This window comes from Oryctolagus cuniculus, chromosome 6 (genome assembly GCF_964237555.1).
Source record: "Oryctolagus cuniculus chromosome 6, mOryCun1.1, whole genome shotgun sequence".
In the NCBI taxonomy this organism is placed as follows: Eukaryota; Metazoa; Chordata; class Mammalia; order Lagomorpha; family Leporidae; genus Oryctolagus; species Oryctolagus cuniculus.
Genome location: NC_091437.1, coordinates 26085060 through 26105690, shown reverse-complemented (window position 1 = coordinate 26105690; position 20631 = coordinate 26085060). Strand labels below are relative to the sequence as shown.

The 20631-nt window shown below is 46.6% G+C and overlaps 1 protein-coding gene and 1 non-coding gene across 13 annotated transcripts in view; both read left to right on the top strand.

Moving 5' to 3' along the window:
* The window catches only part of CDC25C (cell division cycle 25C), a 38622-nt gene extending 30149 nt beyond the window's left edge, over positions 1 to 8473 (top strand). For 6 of the 12 annotated variants that reach the window (XM_051843426.2, XM_008255092.4, XM_008255084.4 and 3 more), the window contains 5 exons: positions 509 to 571; positions 4783 to 4881; positions 6650 to 6783; positions 7554 to 7665; positions 7826 to 8473. In XM_051843426.2, the coding sequence (XP_051699386.1) occupies positions 509 to 571; positions 4783 to 4881; positions 6650 to 6783; positions 7554 to 7665; positions 7826 to 7975 (558 nt within the window). In that variant the 3' untranslated portion in view covers positions 7976 to 8473. The remainder of the gene's footprint in view (positions 1 to 508; positions 572 to 4782; positions 4882 to 6649; positions 6784 to 7553; positions 7666 to 7825) is intronic. The other 6 variants (XM_051843424.2, XM_051843421.2, XM_051843425.2 and 3 more) reach the window with 4 other exon arrangements.
* Positions 3638 to 3743, top strand: LOC127490879 (small nucleolar RNA U13). The gene has a single exon (XR_007919268.1). It is a non-coding gene; the product is annotated as a small nucleolar RNA U13 (small nucleolar RNA).
* Positions 8474 to 20631: the final 12158 nt, after the last annotated feature.

Sequence of the window (20631 nt, the reverse complement as noted above, 5' to 3'; positions counted from 1 at the left end):
TTCACTCCCCAGATGGCTACAACTACCGGAGCTGGGCTGATCCAAAGCCAGGAGCTTCTTCCAGGTCTCCCACATGGGTGCAGGCGCTCAAGGACTTCAGCCCTCTTCTACTGCTTTCCCAGGCTGCAACAGAGAGCTGGATCAGAAGTAGAGCAACCGGAACTCAAACCAGTGCCCATCTGGGATGTCAGCACTGCAGGACGGTGGCTTTACCCGCTATGCCACAGCGCCAACTCTGAATATTTAGTTTTGTAACTTTTCCTTATGAATGGTGCCAAGATGAACATAATTTATAGAGAAATCTAAAATTTGTGCACATCCTTGGTTAGTTCCTCAGATTCAGTTCTTAGAAATGGAATTGCCGCATGTGCGTTTTATAAAGGCCATTGATTTTTGAAGATTTCTGTGCTTTTAATTGTCTTTTGGAAAGAAGGACAGTATATGGGTCTTTGATCCCAAACTTGGGTATGGAATACTTGCTATTATTTCAACTCTTGGGTATTTCTAGGTATGTGTGCTGCCAACCGTGTCAGGGAGACACCAAGATCTGAAGTACATCAACCCAGAAACAGTAAGCAGATTGCTGGAGATGGCAACTGGTTACATAAGCTACCATCTGGTCTGTTCTGTCCCTAAAATCCCCACTTCCATTTGTGTTTCTTTTACTGTGTTCACTCACATAAGCTCTTTATTCAACTGTCGCTTGTACTAAAGGACCCCCTTTTATATCATTCTTATCTCTCTCTTATTTTAATCTGTTTAAAAAAGAGGGGAGGGAGAAAAAAAAGGAGAGAAGAAAACAAACTACAAAACACAAAAAAGAAAGCTCATTCAGTTAGAGTAACTGTACATCCTGTTTTACATTTTATGATCCTATTTCTAACTAAAAGGCAGAAAAACAATGAAAACATTTTTTTAAAGATTTATTTATTCATTTGAAAGGCAGAGTTACAGAAAGGTAGAGAGAGAAAGAGGGAGACAGAGAGGTCCTCCATCCACTGGTTCACTCCTTAGCTGGAGCTGGGCCGATCCGAAGCCAGGAGCCAGGAGCTTCCTCCAGCTCTCCCATGCAGATAGATGCAGGGAGCCAAGAACCTGGGCCATTCTCTGTTGCTTTCCCAGACCTTAGCAGAAAGCTGGATTGGAAGTGGAGCAGCCAGGCTTGAACCGGCACCCAGATGGGTCACTGGCATGGCGGCTTTACCTGCTAGGCCACAGCACCGGCCCCAGTGAGGATAATTATTGATACTGTTCTTGTTCATTTCCAAAATCTCCTTATTTATACAATAATTATTGGGTCATTCTACTTGGAATCTCTCTACCCAAGATAATCACAAATAATATTGTCCTTATGGCCTTCTAGATTTTATGCTAATATCTGTTTTATAAAGGTGGGATTATTGGGATGGGTATTCAGCACAGCAGTTGGGATGCTGCTTGGGATACCTACTTTCTGTACCAGAGTGCGAAGGTTCTAGTTCAGCTTCACTTCCAGTTTGTTTCCTGCTAATGCACACTCTGGGAGGCAGCAAGTGGTGCCTCAAGTACTTTAGCTCCTGCCACTCATGTGAAACCCAGTTTAAGTTCTGGGCTCCTGGCTTTGGAATGGCCCAGATCCAGCTGTTGCAGGCATTTGAGAGTCAACCAGTGGATGGAGATCGCTCTTTTTCTTTTTTTATTTTTATTTTTATTTTTATTTTTATTTATTTATTTATTTATTTATTTATTTATTTTGACAGGCAGAGCGGACAGTGAGAGAGAGAGACAGAGAGAAAGGTCTTCCTTTGCCGTTGGTTCACCCTCCAATGGCCGCCGCGGCCGGCGCGCTGCGGCCGGCGCACCGCACTGATCCGATGGCAGGAGCCAGGAGCCAGGTGCTTTTCCTGGTCTCCCATGGGGTGCAGGGCCCAAGCACCTGGGCCATCCTCCACTGCACTCCCTGGCCACAGCAGAGGGCTGGCCTGGAAGAGGGGCAACCGGGACAGAATCCGGCGCCCCGACCGGGACTAGAACCCGGTGTGCCGGCGCCGCTAGGCGGAGGATTAGCCTAGTGAGCCGCGGCGCCGGCCTAATATTGTTTAAATTTAGTTAATCCTGTTTACTCTTTTTTTAATCAAACTTGTTTTGGAATATTTAATCATTTCTAATATGTTGATAAACTAAAACAATCCTGAGGTTAACGTATTGCATCTATATCTGTTTTTATTGTTAATTTTCATTTTTTAAAAATAGTTATTTATTTGAAAGTCATAGTTACAGAGAAGCAGAGGCAGAGAGAGAGAGAGAGAGAGAAAGGATGAGGGAGAGGGAGAGGGAGAGGGAGGGAGGGAGAAGGTCTTCCATCTGCTGGTTCACTCCCCAGATGGCCGTAACTGCCAGAGCTGGGCTGCTTTGAAGCCAGGAGCTAGGAGCTTCTTCCAGGTCTCCCACATGGGTGTAGCGGCTCCTTGGGCCATCTTCTACTGCTTTCCCAAGCTGTAATAGGGAGCTGGATTGGAAGTGGAGAAGCCAGTACTCGAATTGCCCCCCACATGGGATGCCAGCACTGCAGGCAGCGGCTTTACTTTCTAAGCCACAGTGCCGGTCCCTAATTTTTATTTTTTAAAGATTTATTTATTTGAAAGGGAGCTTAAAGATTTGTTTATTTGAAAGTCAGAGTTATACAGAGATGAGAGGCAGAGAGAGAGAGTTCTTCCATCCGCTGGTTCACTCCCCAGGTGGCCGCAACGACCAGAGCTGCGCTGATCCGAAGCCAGGAGCCAGGAGCTTCTTCTGGGTCTCCCACACGGGTGCTGGGGCCCAAAGACTTGGGCCATCTTCTGCTTTCCCAAGCTGTAACAGGGAGCTGGATTGGAAGTGGAGAAGCCAGGACTCGAATTGGCACGCACGTGGGATGCCAGCACTATAGGTGGCAGCTTTACCTACTATGCCACAGCGCTGGTCCCTAATTTTTATTTTTTAAAGATTTATTTATTTGAAAGGAAGAGTTACAGAGAGGGAGAGAGAAAGAGAAAGAGAGATGTTCTATCCTCTGATTCACTTCCCAATAGCCAGAATTGGGCCGGGCTGAAGCTAGGACCAGGAGTTTCTTCTGGGTCTCCCACATGGGTGCAGGGACCCAAGAACTTGGATGATTTTCTACTGCTTTCCCAGGCACATTAGCAGGGACCTGGATCTGAAATGGAGCAGCCGAGACTCAAACTGGCTCCCATATGGGATGCTCGCTCTGCAGGTAGCAGCTTAACCCATTAGTCCACAGTGCGAGCCCCTTTATTTTTTTTTTTTTTAAGATTTAATTAATTATTTTGAAAGAGCAACAGAGATAGAGGCATAGAGAGAGAGAAATCTATTCACTGGTTCACCTCCCAAGTTACTGCAACAACTAGAGCTAGTCTAGGTCAGAACCAGGAGTCCAGAATTCCATCTGGGTGTCTCACCTGGGTGATGAGGGCCAAAGTACGAGATCCATCTTCATTTGTTTCCCCAAGTGCATTGGCAGAGAGCTGGATCAGAAGCAGAGCAAACCAGGAGTCAAACTGGGATGCCATTATTACAAGTAGTGGCTTAACCCATTGTATCACAATGCTAGCTCCAATCTTGGAATACTTTTATGTTTACTTAAGATGCTAGAAAATAAATCCTTTTTGTGGTTCATAAGTGTGGTGATTGAATGTACACACATCTTTGTGAAATGTGCCTCTCTGTAAACCTCGTTATGACATTGGCACAATACCTGTCTGAAGTGGAAAAGAAAAAAAGATGTTAGAAAAGATTTACTGAGTCAAAGTGTAACTACCTATTTTCTTTGAGAACAAAATATTTATTTTTACTTTTTTTCTATTTACTTTTTTTGGTACTCTGTGTTTCCACAAATCAAAGAAAACATATCATATTAGTGTTTTTGAGGTGTAATTGCATTTTTGAAAATATATTTACAGGGGCTGGCACTGTGGCGCAGCTGGTTAACACCCTGGCCTGAAACCCTGGCATCCCATATGGGCACTGGTTCTAGTGTCCCGGCTGTTCCACTTCCAATCCAGCTCTCTGCTATGGCCTGGGAAAGTAGTAGAGAATGGCCCAAGTGCTTGGGCCCCTGCACCTGCATGGGAGACCTGGAAGAAGCTCCTGGCTCCTGGCTTCAGATCAGCACAGCTCTGGCCGTTGCGGCCACCTGGGGAGTGAACCATCGGACGGAAGACTTCTCTCTCTCTCTGCCTCTTCTCTATCTGTGTAACTCTGACTTTCAAATAAATAAATCTTAAAAAAAAAAAAAAAAAGAAAATATATTTACAAAGTTACCTTTGTAAAAAAGACTGAAGACAGTTACACTCCTACCAGTGGCTTAACTTTCCTTCTCTATGTATCAACCTTCTTACATATCCTTTTGTGAAAGACTTGCTTTCTGTATAATGGTGGGTGGGTGGGGAATCATTTCTCAACTCTTTTTTGCAAAATCAGGACCTCTGGCTGCCACCTCTGCCACTGCAGAAGTCCTTGGGTGTCTTCTGAGGGACTGACTGCAGTCTTGCCTGCCTCCAAATGGGTACCAGTATGCGGTCTTCCTTGGTATCTTGGCAATACCAGCTATTTTATTTCTTTACAAAAACCACTTCCTATTTCATCATCTTATGTGTGATAGGGCTAAACCATTGCCACATTTCAGATACAGGCTGCCTTTGGAGGCTGGGCAGATGGTGGAATCCTGGGTGACTACTGGGAGTGTGCATGTAAGGATCTGGGTGACTGGCAGTGCTGTCCCTGAGAGTTACTGTTTCTGTGCAGGTGGCTGATTTACTATTGGGAAAGTTCCAGGGTCTGATTGAAAAGTTTTATATCATCGATTGCCGCTATCCATATGAGTACCTGGGAGGACACATCCAGGTGAGAGTACATTATGAATATTAGCAGGGAAGGGGTCAGAGATAATTCTTTATTGATAAGAGTTTGTGGACAAAGCATCCTATGGACTCTAGGTCCAGGACAAAAGTCACGCAATTGGAACACATCAAGACTGAAGTTCTCTCAAAAAAAAAAAAAAAAAAAAAAAGACTGAAGTTCTCATTCCTGTTTTAATTTTTTTTTTTTTTAAGATTTATTTATAGCCAATGCCGCGGCTCACTAGGCTAATCCTCCGCCTGTAGCACTGGCACCCCGGGTTCTAGTCCTGGTTGGGGCACTGACTAGATTCTGCCCCCGTTGCTCCTCTTTCAGTCCAGCTCTCTTCTGTGGTCCAGGAGTGCAGTGGAGGATGGCCCAGGTCCTTGGGCCCTGTACCCTCATGGGAGACCAGAGGAAGCACCTGGCTCCTGGCTTTGGATCGGTGTAGCGTGCCAGCCGCAGAGCACTGGCCAGCCATAGCGGCCACTTGTGGGGTGAACCAATGGAAAAAGGAAGACCTTTCTCTGTCTCTCTCTCTCTCACTGTCTAACTCTGCCTGTCAAAGAAAAAAAAAGCATTTAAAAAAAGACTGTGACTGGCCTGGCTGCCTAAAAAAAAAAAAAAAAGATTTATTTATTTGGGGCCAGTGCTGTGGGTAAAGTCACTTCCTATCCAGCTCTCTGCTATGGCCTGAGGAAGCAATAGAAGATGGCCCAAGTCCTTGGGCCCCTGCACCCACGAAGAAGCTCCAGGTTCCTGGTTTCAGATCAGCCCAGCTCCTATTCCAACTGGCCCAACTCTGGCCATTGCGGCCACTTGGGGAGTGAACCAGTGTATGGAAGATCTCTCTCTCTTTCTTTGCCTCTGTAACTGCTTTTCAAATAAATAAATAAACTTTTTAAAAAATTATTTATTTGAATAGGGTAGAAACAGAGAGATCTTCCACCTGGTGGTTCATTCCCCAAGTGGCCACAATTGCTGGGGTTGGCCCAGGCTAAAACCAGTAGCCTGGAGCTCCATCCAGGTCTCCCAAATGGGTAGCAGGGGCCCAAACACTTGGGCCATCAACTGCTGCTTTCCCAGATGCATTCACAGGGAGCTGTATCGGAAAAACAGCAGTTGGGACTGAAACCACTGCTCAGTTAAGGGATGCCAGCTTTGCAGACAGCAGCTTAGCTCTCTGCTACAATGCCAGCCACCTGTTTTAATTCTTTATACCTTCAATAACTTACTTTCCCTTTCTTTCTTAGGCCTGTCTCTCTTTTCTACAGTAGTCAAAGGGCTCCAACCTGGAAATGAAAGAATTAATATCAGGACTGAGAAGCACTCTGCAAACACTGCTCATGGACATTCCTTGTAGCGGTCCCTATACTTCAGGCAGTTTAGTTCTATGAACACTTTATTGGGCATTTACTGCATACCAAGCTCTGTGCTAGGCCCTAGGGCTAGAGACAAAGAAAGATAAACAAGGGATCTTTAGAAAGTTCATGGGAGATACATATTTGAAAAAACTTTGCTTGAATTTCAAAAATATCTTGCAATAAAATAAATGTTTCACTTCATTATTCTATGAATTTTTTGAAGTACCTTCATTCTTAAGTCTTTGCCCTGAAAGTGCTTATAATTTGGCTTTTTTGGCCCAAATATCCTAGGATGGGATCACAGCCATTTCTAAGTATTGACAGTATTTCATAGCATCCATAGGCCCTTGAGGAAATATTTAAAATTCTTCTTTAAAAAAATAAAATAAAATAAAATTCTTCTTCGGCAGGGCGCCTTAAACTTGTACAGTCAAGAAGAACTGCGTAACTTCTTTCTGAAGAAGCCCATTGTCCCCTTGGATGTCCAGAAAAGAATAATCCTCGTGTTCCACTGTGAATTCTCCTCCGAGAGGGGCCCCCGAATGTGAGTGTCTGTGTAGAGCGGGTGATTGTGCTGGATCTTAAGGTGGAGTCCCCACAGCAGTTCAAAGAGGGCAGCTGAGTGAGTGCTCTCCACCACAGCTTGCAGCATGTGAGGAAGGTAGAAGGATGGAATTTCTTTCTTTCTTTCTTTCTTTCTTTCTTTCTTTCTTTCTTTCTTTCTTTCTTTCTTTCTTTCTTTCTTTCTTTTTTTTTTTTTTTGACAGAGTTAGACAGTAAGAGAGAAAGACAAAAAGAAAGGTCTTCTTTCCATTGGTTCACCCCCTAAATGGCCGCTATGGCCAGCACACTGCGCCAATCCGAAGCCAGGAGCCAGGTGCTTCCTCCTGATCTCCCATGCAGATGCAGGGCCCAAGCACTTGGGCCATCCTCTACTGCCTTCCCCGGGCCACAGCAGAGAGCTAGACTGGAAGAGGAGCAACCAGGACAGAATCCGGCTCCCGAACCGGGACAAGCACCCAGGGTGCCGGTGCCATAGGCGGAGGACTAGCCTAGTGAGCTCAGCACTGGCCAGAAGAATGGAATTTCTAAACCCCAAAAATTTGGAGCAGTAAAGTAAAAAGGATTAGGAGTGAGGCCCTAATGGAGGGAAGAGGGAAGGGAGGTGCTCCTTCGACCTCCCTTTGCAAAGACAGTGAGATCTGAAGGTCCTTTGGGGTTAATAAGTTTGTCTTCCTCCCTCCTTCCCCAGTGACAACGTGTCTGATAGTGCCCTTGCTGCCTTCCCCACTTATCTCTGGGTTTTCTCTAAAGGTGCCGCTCTCTAAGAGAAGAGGACAGGGCGCTGAACCGGTATCCGGCATTACACTACCCAGAGCTGTATATCCTCAAAGGGGGTTACAGAGACTTCTTTCCAGAATATACGGTAAAGGGGAGCTAACTCTTGGGAGAGCCACTTTTAGCATGCAGTTCCCAGGGCCTGCTGCTATTCCTTCTCAGCCACTGCTGGCAGCCATGTTCTGTCATGCTTGGTAGGCAAAGTTCCACAGTCTAGGAAATCTCTTACTCTGTCCTCTGCCTTTCAGGAACTGTGTGAACCACAGAGCTACTGTCCTATGCATCACCTGGAGCACAAGGCTGAGCTGCTGAAGTGCCGAAGCCAGAGCAAAGCAGAGGAAGGGGAGCGGCAGCTGAGGGGGCAGATTGCCCTGCTGGTGAAGGATGTTTGTCCCTGAGAACAGGTCAGCCACTGGCTGCTAAGGAGTCACCAAGGATACTGTAGAAACCCTGAGCAGAAAGAGGCCGTCATCTGTGCAGCTATATAGAGGCTTTATAGAGGATGTCGTCTACATAGCTTCAAGATTCTTTGTTAAAAGATGTTCACGAGCCAACGGGCTGCCAAACTGTTGTAATTTTAGGCCTGGGATTGTCTAGATTTCATCAGAGTGCTGGCTGGTGGCTGGCTGGCACCTGAGTCTTGGAGCTGACCCTGTGAAGATGTGGCCTTGAGTTCATAGAGATGTGTGTTGCTTCCAGGAGCTCCTGCAAGCCTCTGTCCAACTACTCATGGTTCCTCACAAACCAGCCAGTTCTCTCTCTCATGCTGGGCTTCTGCATAGGCAGAACAATTTTCCACCTTCTTTCTCTCTGTTTTCTTGTTCCCCTTCTCTCTCTCTCTCTCTCTCTCTCTTTTTTTTTCAAATAGAAAATAAACATTGCAGAATGAGAAGCAATTGTGAGTCCAGACTGCTCCTAGAATATATAAAAGGGAGAGGTTACTCATTTAGACTCCTTTGGACATAGTGGTGTAACTGTCTTTGTTCACAGCTAAGACCAAAGTGCTTTTCTGTAAGCTGCTAGTTCTCAGCTGGGTCCTTGGACCATCAGCATCATCTGACTTTGTTTGAGATGGAAATTTTCAGGTTCACTTCAGACTTACTAAATCAGAACCTATTACGTTAAGGCCCAGAAATCTGAGTTTTTTAAGGTTTTTTTCTTTATGTATTTTTTAGGATTGGTTTATTTATTTGGAAGTCCAAGGGCCAGTGCCATGGGTATCAGGTAAAGCTACCACTTGTGGCACTGGCATCCCATTTGGGCCCATATGAATCCAGGCTGTACCACTTCTGATGCAGCTCTCTGCTAATGCAACTGGGAAGAGCAGCAGAGGATGGCCCAAATGCTTGGGCCTCTGTACCATGTGAGAGACCCAGAAGAAGCTCCTGGCCCCTGGCTTGGGAACAGCTCAGCTCCGGCCTTTGTGGTCACTGGGGGATTGAACCAGCAGATGAAAGACCTCCTCTCTCTCTCTCTCTCTCTTCCTCTATCTCTCTGTAACTCTGTCTTTTCAAATAAATAAAGTAAATCTTTAAAAAAAAAAAAAAAGAAAAGAAAGTCACAGAGAGAGATGGAAAGACAGTGAGAGAGAGAGACCCTACATTACTGGTTCACTCCTTAGGGGGCTACAACGTCCAGAGCTGGGGCAGGATGAAGTCAGGAGCCAGGAACTTCTTTTGGATCTCCCATGTGTGGTAGGGGCCCAAAAACTGGAGCCATCTTCCGCTGCTTTCCCCAGGCCGATATCAAGGAGCTGGATTGGAAGTGGAACAGCTAGGACACAAACCAGAGTGCCAACGTTACAGGTGGTGGCATTACCCGCCACACCACAATGCTTTCACCTTTATGTATTTTTTTAAAGAAAAGATTTTTTTATTCACTTGAAAGAGTTGTAGAGGAGAGACAGAGAGAGAGAGAGAGAGAGAGAGAGAGAGAGAGAGAGAGATTTTCTATCTGCTGGTTCACTCCCCAGATGGCTGCAGTGGCCTGGACGAGGCCAGGCAGAATCCAGGAGCTAGGGACTTCATTTGGATTTCCCACTTGGATAGCAGGGGCCCAACCATTGGGGCATCTTCTGCTTTCCCCAGGGCATTAGCAGGGAGCTGGATCAGAAGTGGAACAATCTGGACTCAAACTGGCACCCATGTGGGATGCCACCATCACAGGCAGTGACTTTACCTGCTACACAACAATGCCAGCCCCTGTTTTATGTATTTTAATTGACAAATAATAATTGTATGTATTTATAGGTTACATTGTGATAATTCGGTTCATAAATAGCATGAATACAGTGTGTGATGATCAAGTCAGGGTAATTAACATTTCTAGTTCTTTAAAAATTTGTCATTTTTTTTTGTGTTAGGAATCTTCTAACTCTTCTTTTAGTTTTCTTTTAAAGATTCATTTATTTATTTGAAAGTTACAGTTAAAGAGAGAGAAAAGGAAAGACAGAGATCTTCCATCTGCTGGTATACTCCTCAAATGACCACAATGCCTGGGGCTGGGCTGAGCAGAAACCAGGAGCCAGGAACTTCTTCCCGGTCTCCTACATGGGTGCAGAGAGAGTTCTTAACCCACCATTCCACAACATCACCCTGCCCGCCTTTTTTGTGAGTATTTATTTTGTTTATTTGAAAGGCAGAGTTGTGGGGGTGGGGAGGGAGGGAGAGACAGAGACATCTTACATTTGCTGATTCACTCCCAAATGGTTGTAATGGCCAGGGCTGGGCCAGGCCAAAGCCATGAGACAGGAGCTTCTTCCAGGTCTTGGAGGAGGTCTTTATTTTTTAAACATTTATTTATTTTTTTTGAAGAACAGAGTTACAGAGAGGTAGAGGCATAGAGAGACCTTCCATCCGCTGGTTCATTCCCCAGGTGGCCTCAATGTCTGGAGCTGAACTGCTCTAAAGCCAGGAGCCAGGAGCTTCTTCTGGGTCTCCCACACAGGCATAGTAGCCAAAGCACTTGGGCCATCTTCTACTGCTTTTCCAGGCCATAGCAGGGAGCTGGATCGGAAGTGGAGCACCCAGGTCTGGAACTGGTGCCCATATGGGATGCCGGCACTGCAGGCGGAAGCTTTATCTGCTGTACCACAGAGCCAGCCCCTTTGGAGGAGTTCTTTATAAAAGATATAATAGGGGCTGGCATTGTGGCTTAGTGGGTAAAGCTGCTGCCTGTAACACTAACATCCCCTGTGAACGCCAGTTCCTGTCTTGGCTGTTCGACTTCTGATCCAGCTACCTGCTGATGGCCTGGGAAAGTGGCAGAAGATGGCCTAAGTGATTGGGCCCTGCCACCCATGTGGGAAACCCAGATGAAGTTCCTGGCTATTGCAGTCATTTGGGGAGTGAAGCAACGACAGGAAGTCCTCTCTTTGTAACCTACCTTTCAAATAAGTAAATAAATATTTTGTGTGTGTGATCTGTTTTCTTAAACATTTATTTACTTATTTTTATTTATTTGAAAGGCAAAGAAGCAGGTGGTCACAATAGTCAGGGTTAAGCCAGGCAGGCCAAAGCCAGGAACCAGGAGCTTCATTTGGGTCTCTCATGTGAGTGCAGGGACCCAAGGACTTGGGCTGTCTTCTTCTTCTTTCCTAGGCACATTAGCAAGGAACTGGGTTGGAAGTGGAGCAGCCAAGACTTGAATTGGTGCTTAGGGAATGCTGGTATCACATGTGGTGGCTTAACTCATTATGCCACAATGCCATCCCCATAATTATTATAAACCATAACCACCCTATTGTCTTGTCAAACACTAGAACATATTCCTTCTGTTTAACTGTATTATCCATCCCCCATCCAACTCACCATTCTATGAAATCAACTTTTTTTTTTTTTTTTTTTTTTTTAATTTGAAAGGCAGAGTTACAGAGAGAGAAGAGGCTGAGAGAAAGATTTTCTGTCTGCTGGTCAACTCCCCAAATGACCACAATAGCCCAAGCTGATCCAGGACAAAGTCAGGAGCCCAGAACTCCTTCTGGGTCTCCCACATGGGTGACTGGGGCCCATGGGCTGTCTTCCACTGCTTTTCCTGGTGCATCAGCAGAGATCTGGCAGAAGCAGAACAGCTATGACTTGAACTAGCATTCAGATATGGGATGCCAATGTGGCAGGCCACAGCTTAATCCACTGCACCACAATACTGTCTGCTATAAAATCAACTTTTTAAGCCGGCGCCGCGGCTCACTAGGCTAATCCTCCGCCTTGCGGCGCCGGCACACCGGGTTCTAGCCCCGGTCAGGGCGCCAGATTCTGTCCCGGTTGCCCCTCTTCCAGGCCAGCTCTCTGCTGTGGCCAGGGAGTGCAGTGGAGGATGGCCCAAGTGCTTGGGCCCTGCACCCCACGGGAGACCAGGAGAAGCACCTGGCTCCTGCCATCGGATCAGCGCAGTGCGCCAGCCGCAGCGCGCTGGCCGTGGCGGCCATTGGAGGGTGAACCAACGGCAAAGGAAGACCTTTCTCTCTGTCTCTCTGTCTCTCTCTCTCTCTCTCTCTCACTATCCACTCTGCCTGCCAAAAAAAAAAAAAAAAAAAAAAAAAAAAAACTTTTTAAGTCTGGCTTAAGAAATCTGGGTTTTAAAAACTTCCTAATCCTGGTGATTTTGATGTTTACTAAGGCTTGAGAACCACTGCTCTGGAATTAAGCAAACTTTTGAAACTAGATTCTTCAGTATTATACTTGACTTTCCTTTCCTAGACTGTTCCATGGTATGAGTTACCTAAAAGTCTATCCCAGGCCGGCGCCACGGCTCACTAGGCTAATCCTCCGCCTTGCGGCGCCGACACACCGGGTTCCAGTCCTGGTCGGGGCGCCAGATTCTGTCCCTGTTGCCCCTCTTCCAGGCCAGCTCTCTGCTGTGGCCAGGGAGTGCAGTGGAGGATGGCCCAAGTGCTTGGGCCCTGCACCCCATGGGAGACCAGGAAAAGCACCTGGCTCCTGGCTCCTGCCATCGGATCAGCGCGGTGCGCCGGCCGCGGCGGCCATTGGAGGGTGAACCAACGGCAAAGGAAGACCTTTCTCTCTCTCTCTCTCTCTCACTGTCCACTCTGCCTGTCAAAAAAAAAAAAAAAAAAAAAAAAAAAGTCTATCCCAGACAGTACCATGTAGTATTTAGGCTTAAAAGTTAAAGATAGGGGCCAGTGCTGTGGCATAGTGGGTAAAGCAGCCACCTGCAGTACCAGCATCCCATTTTGGTGCTGGTTCGAGTCTCGGCTACTCCACTTCTGATCTAGCTCTATGCTATGGCCTGCAAAAGCAGTAGAAGATGCCCCAAGTCCTTGAGCCCCTGCACCCATTTTGGGGACCTGGAGGAAGCTCCTGGCTTCAGATTGGTGCAGCTCCTGCCGTTGCAGCCATCTGGGGAGAAAACCAGCAGATGGAAGACCTCTCTCTCTTTCTCTCTGCCTCTCTGTAACTCTGTCTTTCAAATAAATAAATCTTAAAAAAAAAAAAAAAAAAGATAGGGATGAGTGTTTGACCTGCTGGCCAAGGTGTCACTTGGGACACTCACATCTCATATCAGAATTCCTGGGTTCCATCTCATTCCAGCTTCCAGCTAATGCATACCTTGGGAGGCAGCAGTGATGGTTCAAGTACTGAGGTCCCTCCCCTATGGAGGAGATCTGGATTGAATTCCAAGCTCCCGGCTTCAACCCAGCCCTGACCATTACAAACATTTAAAAAAAAGGGGGGGTGGGTTATGCATTTATTTGAAAGGCAGAGTGACGGAGACAGGGAAAGACACAGAGAAAGAGATATCTTCTCTCCATTTGTTTACTCCCAAATAGCTGCAACCTCTGAGACAAGCAGAAACTAGGAGCCAGAAACTCCATACAGATCTCCCACGAGGGTTACAGGGGCCCAAGCAATTGAGCTATCATCTGCTGTTTTTCAGAATATGTAAGCAGCAAACTGAATCAGAAGCCAAGTAGCCAGGACTCAAACCTGCACTCTGATATGGGATGCAGATACCCAAGTTGGGTCTAAAATCTGCTGCAGCACAACACTCATTGATTTTTTTTTTTTTAAAGATTTATTTATTTTGCCGGCGCCGCGGCTTACTAGGCTAATCCTCCGCCTTGCGGCGCCGGCACACCAGGTTCTAGTCCCGGTCGGGGCACCAGATTCGGTCCCGGTTGCCCCTCTTCCAGGCCAGCTCTCTGCTGTGGCCAGGGAGTGCCGTGGAGGATGGCCCAAATACTTGGGCCCTGCACCCCATAGGAGACCAGGATAAGTACCTGGCTCCTGCCATGGGATCAGCGCGGTGTGCCGGCTGCAGCGCACCGGCCGTGGCGGCCATTGGAGGGTGAACCAACGGCAAAGGAAGACCTTTCTCTCTCTCTCTCTCTCTCACTGTCCACTCTGCCTGTCAAAAAATAAAAAAATAAAAATTAAAAATTAAAAAAAAGATTTATTTATTTTTACTTGAAAGTCAGAGTCACACAGAGAGAGAAGGAGAGGCAGATAAAGAGAGGTCTTCCATCTGCTGGTTCACTCCCTAATTGGCCGCAGTGGCTGGAGCTGTGCCAATCTGGAGCCAGGAGCTTCTTCCAGGTCTCCCAAGTGGGTACAGGAGCCCAAGAACTTGGGCCATCTTCTACTGCTTTCCCAGGCCAAAGCAGAGAGCTGGATTGGAAGTGGAGCAGCCAGGACTCGGACCGGTGCCCATATGGGATGCTGGAACTGCAGGCAAAGACTTTACCCACTATGCCACAGCGCTGGCCCCACAACACTCATTTTTATTGTGAGTGTTTAGGGAGTAAACCAGCAGATGAGAGCTCATTCTGCCTCTCTGTCTGTCTGTCTGTCTCTGTTTCTGTCTCTGAGCCTCTGCCTCTCTGTAAAAAAAAAAAAAAAAAAAAAAAACACACACACACATTAGCAATCTTGGTTTAACTTTTTTAAAAAGGAAAACCAAGATGATTGGCATTCTCATTGATCTGGATGAGGCTCGAAAGGTTCCAGTCTGCAGTGGAGTTTTGACTTTTCCAAACTCTTTACTCTGTTTCTCATAAGCACAAGTTTAGGATTTAGGGTGCTTGGAAGTAGAGATTTGTGATATACTGATACAAATAAAATAAAAGTATCAAGTAAGATCATTAGACATAAGAAGAATCTTTGAAACTGCAATCTTCAGCTTCATCCCAGGCTTTGCTTCCTTAGAGCTCCTTAAGGTGGGTAAGCTTTATCTGAACAGTGAGGCATAGCCTGATTTGGCCAAGGGTGGCATGGAATTGGATGAACATTATCATTTTCTGGCATTAGCTTAGTAGCACTGATAGCCCAGGACTAGAAAAGAGCAAAGTGCTCTGAAGCCTAGGCTGAGATAGAATAGAGACAGAAATAACCTCTCTAGGTTCTGAAGCAGGAAAACTTTTTTTTACCTATCTTTTTTTAATTGAGAGGGAAGAAGGGTTGTAGTCGCAGGGCAACCTGGGCGACTGGATTGGTTTTTTTGCGAGGTTCTTTGTGCATTGCCCGTGCCCTGAATTGCCATGTGCAGACCTCACAGCAGAGGGCAGTGCTGTATTCTCCAGGACAGCCAGCTAGTGCCTGCAGCCTCCACTGCTGCCTACTGCGCCTGCCTGTCATCAAGAGTTCAGCTACCTCCCTGACCCTCTGCCTGAGCTCGGAGCTCAGAGGGCTGGCAGGACAAAGGAGAGGGGAGCTGCTGCTGTGTTAGGTGGAGGCACCTGGGGGAACACTGCTCTTCTTCATTTGACCCACACATGTATCCCTGTCCCCCAAGCAGGGATTCCCAGTAGCCCAAGGGGAAAACTTCTTGAAACACCTCTTCTTCCAAGTGTGAGGATGGTTCCCAGTTCACTGCCTGTCCTAGTGCCTCATTTCCTGATAATTCTCCCCAGAAAGACAGATTTAAGCCCTGACCTGGGAAGACATTGTTGTACATATATTCACATTTCAGTAATCTTAATTAAGTAGCAAGTTCTGTGTCTCAAGACAAAAAGCTTGGACTTAGTTATCTACTCATTGAAAAGTTGTGTTTGCCCAAAGGCACCATGTTTTTTTTTTTTTTTTTTTTTTTTCTTTTTAAAGATTTTATTTATTTGAGAGATAGAGTTACAGACAGTGAGAGGGAGAGACAGAGAGAAAGGTCTTCCGTCGCTGGTTCACTCCCCAGATGGCTGCAACAGCCAAAGCTGCACCGACTCAAAGCCAGGAGCCAGGAGCCTCATCCAGTCTCCCACATGGGTGTAGGGGCCCAAGGACTTGAGCCATCCTCTACTGCTTTCCCAGGCCATAGCAGAGAGTTGGATTGGAAGAGGAGCAGCTGGGACTACAACCAGTGCCCATATGGGATGCCGGCACTGCAGGCGGAGGATTAACCTACTGTGCCACAGTGCGGGCCCCAGCACCATGTTCTTATAATATCCTCCCATTGTGTGGGGGAACCATGTTATCTGATTCATGTAATTTTCAGGAATAAAAGTATTAGCTAACTTTTTTCAGGTGTTCCTTGCATACTGTATAACTTTCTAAACTCAATTTATATAAAAGCAAATTAATTTTCATAACAGTTCTGCCAGGCATGCAGATACAAAAATTGAGGGTCAGAGGAATTAAGTCATTTATTTGAGGTTACACAGCTAATAAATGTCAGAGTTGGGCTTTGAACCCAGACAATATGATTCAGTAGTCATTGCCCTTTGTGATTTTTGCTGTTAACAAATTCTCACCAAAGAACAGTGTATCTTTCTATAATTCATAGTGTACTGGATGCTAAATCTGTAAAAGCCAGGCCAGCGCCGTGGCTCACTAGGCTAATCCTCCGCCTTGCGGCGTCGGCACACGGGGTTCTAGTCCCGGTCGGGGCGCCGGATTCTGTCCCGGTTGCCCCTCTTCCAGGCCAGCTCTCTGCTGTAGTCAGGGAGTGCAGTGGAGGATGGCTCAAGTACTTGGGCCCTACACCCCATAGGAGACCAGGACAAGTACCTGGCTCCTGCCATGGGATCAGCGCGGTGCGCCGGCCACAGCGGCCATTGGAGGGTGAACCAACGGCAAAAGAAAGACCTTCCTCTCTCTCTCTCTCTCTCACTCACTGTCCACTCTGACTGTCAAAAAATAAATAAAATAAAATAAATCTGTAAAAGCCTCAATTTTTTTTTTTTTTTTTTTGACAGGCAGAGTGGACAGTGAGAGAGAGAGACAGAGAGAAAGGTCTTCCTTTGCCGTTGGTTCACCCTCCAATGGCCGCCGCGGCCGGCGCGCTGCGGCCGGCGCACCGCACCGATCCGATGGCAGGAGCCAGGAGCCAGGTGCTTTTCCTGGTCTCCCATGGGGTGCAGGGCCCAAGCACCTGGGCCATCCTCCACTGCACTCCCGGGCCACAGCAGAGGGCTGGCCTGGAAGAGGGGCAACCGGGACAGAATCCGGCGCCCCGACCGGGACTAGAACCCGGTGTGCCGGCGCCGCTAGGCGGAGGATTAGCCTAGTGAGCCGCGGCGCCGGCCAAGCCTCAATTTTAAGTTCTTGAAAAGTTGGTGCCATAGTTGGAACATGACATGGCTCCCCATCTCATGCTGACAATTAAGTCCCAAAGTCATGAATTAATGATACTACAAGGTGGAGATTTGATCCAATCATGCTTAGGAGATGAGCCTAGTGGGATATCCTTAGATCATTGGTAGCATACCCTCACAAGACAGTGATCATTGGAAGGTTGATTATATAAAGTTGAGTAGAACCTATAACTCACCCCCACCTCCTAATTCTGCTTCTTGGATCACCATGTGGTCATTCTCCTGCACACACTCCATGAGTGTCATCCTCTGGCCTCACCAGACAGCCAAACCAACAGAGCCTTCCAGTACTGTCTGTGAAGCTACAAAACTTGGTAGTTAATATGCTTGCATTTCATATTGAAGTACCTGAGTTTAATACTTGGCTCCAGCTCCTGACTCTAGCTTCCTGCTAATGCTGACCCTGGGAGGCAGCAGTGATGGCTCAAGTAATTGAGTTCCTACCACTCACATGGGAGACCTGGATTGAGTTACTGGCTCCTGGCATTAGCCCAGTCCAGTCCCTGCCATTGCAGGCATTTGGGAATCAACCAGTGGATAGGAGGGTGCGCTCTCTCTCTCTCTCTCTCTCTCTCTCAGCCTCTCAAAATATTAAAATGTTTTAAGGAGGGAGGAAGGGAATATCATATTCTTAGAATTTTTTCTATGAACTATATTAAATCAGTTAAAAGCTAATAAAAAAAATCAGAATGAGAGGCGCTGGCGCTGCGGCATTGCAGGTAAGGCTGTGGCCTGCAGTGCCGCCATCCCGTGTGGACACTGGTTCAAGTCCCGGCTGCTCCACTTCCAATCCATCTCACATCTAAGACCTGGGAAAGCAGTGGAAGATGGCTCAAATTCTTGGGTCCCTGCACACATGTGGGAGATGTGGAAGAAGCTCCTGGCTCCTGGCTTTGGATCAGCACAGCTCTGGCCATTGTGGCCATCTGGGAACTGAACCAGCAGATGGAAGACTTTTCTCACGCACTCTCTGCCTCTGCCTCTCTGTAGCTCTGCCTTTCAAATTAAATAAATAAATAAATATTTTAAACAGAATATGAAAAAATAAGAATGAGAAACATTAAAAAATTAAAAAGCAGTATTTTAAGGGGCTGGTGTTGTGATGTAGCAGGTTAAGCTGCCACCTGCAATGCTGGCATCCTATATGGGTGCCAGTTGAGTCCTAGCTGCACCGCTTCTGATCCAGCTCCCTGCTCATGTGCCTGAGAAAGCAGCTGAAGATGGCTCAAGTGCTTGAGACCCTGCACCCACGTGAGAGATCTGGTCAGCCCTGTCAGTTACAGCCAGTTAGGGAGATATTCTCTCCCTCCCTCCCTCCCTCTCGATATGTGCATGTGTGTGTGTGTGTATCTACACATGTAAATTTATTTATTTTTAAGATTTATTTATTTGAAAGGTAGAGTTAGAGAGAAGGGAAAATGTGTGTGTGTGTATCCGCATTTGGGGAGTGAACCAGCAGACGGAAGATCTCTCTTTCTCTCTTCTTCTCTCTGCAAATTTATTTTATTTTATTTGAAAAGCAGAGTTACAGAGAGAGAAGGAGAGAGAGAGAGATCTTCCATCTGCTCGCTTACTCCCCATATGGCTGCAACAGCCTGTACTGGGCCAGGCCTAAGCCAGGAACCAGGAGCTTCTTCTTGGTCTCCCTTGTGGATGCAGGGGCCCAAGCATTTGGGCCATCTTCTACTGCTTTCCCAGGCACATTAGCAGGGACCTGGATTGGAGGTGAAACATCGGGGACTCAAACCAGCACTCTTATGGGATGCCATCACTGCAGGCTGCTGCTTTAACCCACTGAGCCACAGTGCTGGCCCCCATAAAATGAAATAAGTTTTAAAAATGTTTTAAATGCACAAAGTAGGAAAACGGTTTGTTGTTTGTACCACTACAAGCACCCAAGCCCACAAGAATCTTCAAAAAAAGAAATACGGCAACCTCCAGCTCCAAATCAGCAGGTTTGGTGATGAGGAACATCATAGTTCCTGAATTAACTCCACATGCTGCCTGGGATGTTATCATTTATTCAGTGATTTGCTAGGTGCCAGGAACTATGTTAAACCCTTTCCCCCAATATGTACTTGTTAAGTTCTCACAACTATTATTTGCAATAGATACTATTATCCCTAAAGATGAAGAAACAAAAGCACAAAAAACATGACTTGTCCCAAATCACCCAACAAGTATTGTAAATGGTATTGAACCTGAGCAATCTATAAAAGCTTGTAGTCTTAACTATTCACTATACTGCTAACATAATTTAGGATAGCAGCAGGGATTAAGGCTCAACAGGAAAAATACACTTGAAAGAAGGCATAATCCACATATATAGTCCAACCTTAAGAGAAGAAAATCAAGATTACAGATGAAAGTGGAGTAAGATACAGAGTCTGGACCTTGACGCCCTGATAATCTGGTTTGAAAGGTAGGGTTTGTGTCTTCATCATTTTGCACCTAGCACAAAACTGGATCCATAATCAAAAGACATTACCGAATTGAATGATGGCTGAGTAACATCATCTTTCTGGAAAGGACTGGCTCATTCGTCATTAACCACAAGGTTCCCAACGGCAATGCTGCTTATCTAGCAGGTGTTGGCAGTCACAGAGGACATGGTTGGTGGGGAGAGAGTATGCTAAGAGTTGTCAATATTAGTCTTAGAGTTCTGTTTATTTGCACAGGCTCCTCAAACCTCCCCTAGCCTTGGTTACCAGTCCTTTATTAAGGCCCACTGATACTAGTCTCTACTCCTGTGCCCAGGTAGAAAGATCCTCCAGGCACCTCATGCACTCTCAGAGAAAAGCTAACCTCTTGCAGATGGTATTGGGTGTTGCTCCCCACCCACCAACTTGACTCTGTTCCTGGATTCTTGATCCATTCCTTGGGGGATACTAGTAATAGAGAGGCACCCCTCCTATGCAAACTTGGCTTGGTTGCTGGAGAAGAGGCAAGGCAGAATGGATACCCCTTGACAACTTCACATCTTTTTTGGTTCATGAGCCTCAGCCCTTCCCTAGCATCCCAACCACCTAGTTACCTTTTGTTTTGTAAATTCCTCTTTCCAGAGGGGAGGGGCAAGAGGGGGCTGTTTGCTCTCCAGCTTCAGATTGCCTAACCTTACTGAGAGGGAGGGGCTTGAGAAAGGTACATAGAGATAGGGTGGCGCTGGGGAACACAGGCCCTTGTGCAGTAGCTCGGCAGCCAGATGTTCACTTTCACAGCTCTCCTATAAAACCGGCAGGGCAGATATAGATTAAAATGAAGCACAAACTCCATTTAAAGTGCATTACAGCTCAGGAACCAGCTCCCCTTGGGCAGGAGAAGGGAGGGAAGGGCACAGAGGCCACATCAGTCTCCTTCCTTATCTAGGGCCACATGTCTCTCTAGTAGCTTTGTGAAGGGTGATTTACACCCCTGGCTGGAATGACTCTCTTTCTGGGCTGATTACATCGGCAAATGCCCCCGAGAGGCCACAGCAGGATGGCCGTATTCAGAAGCAGCAGCCAATAAATCTCT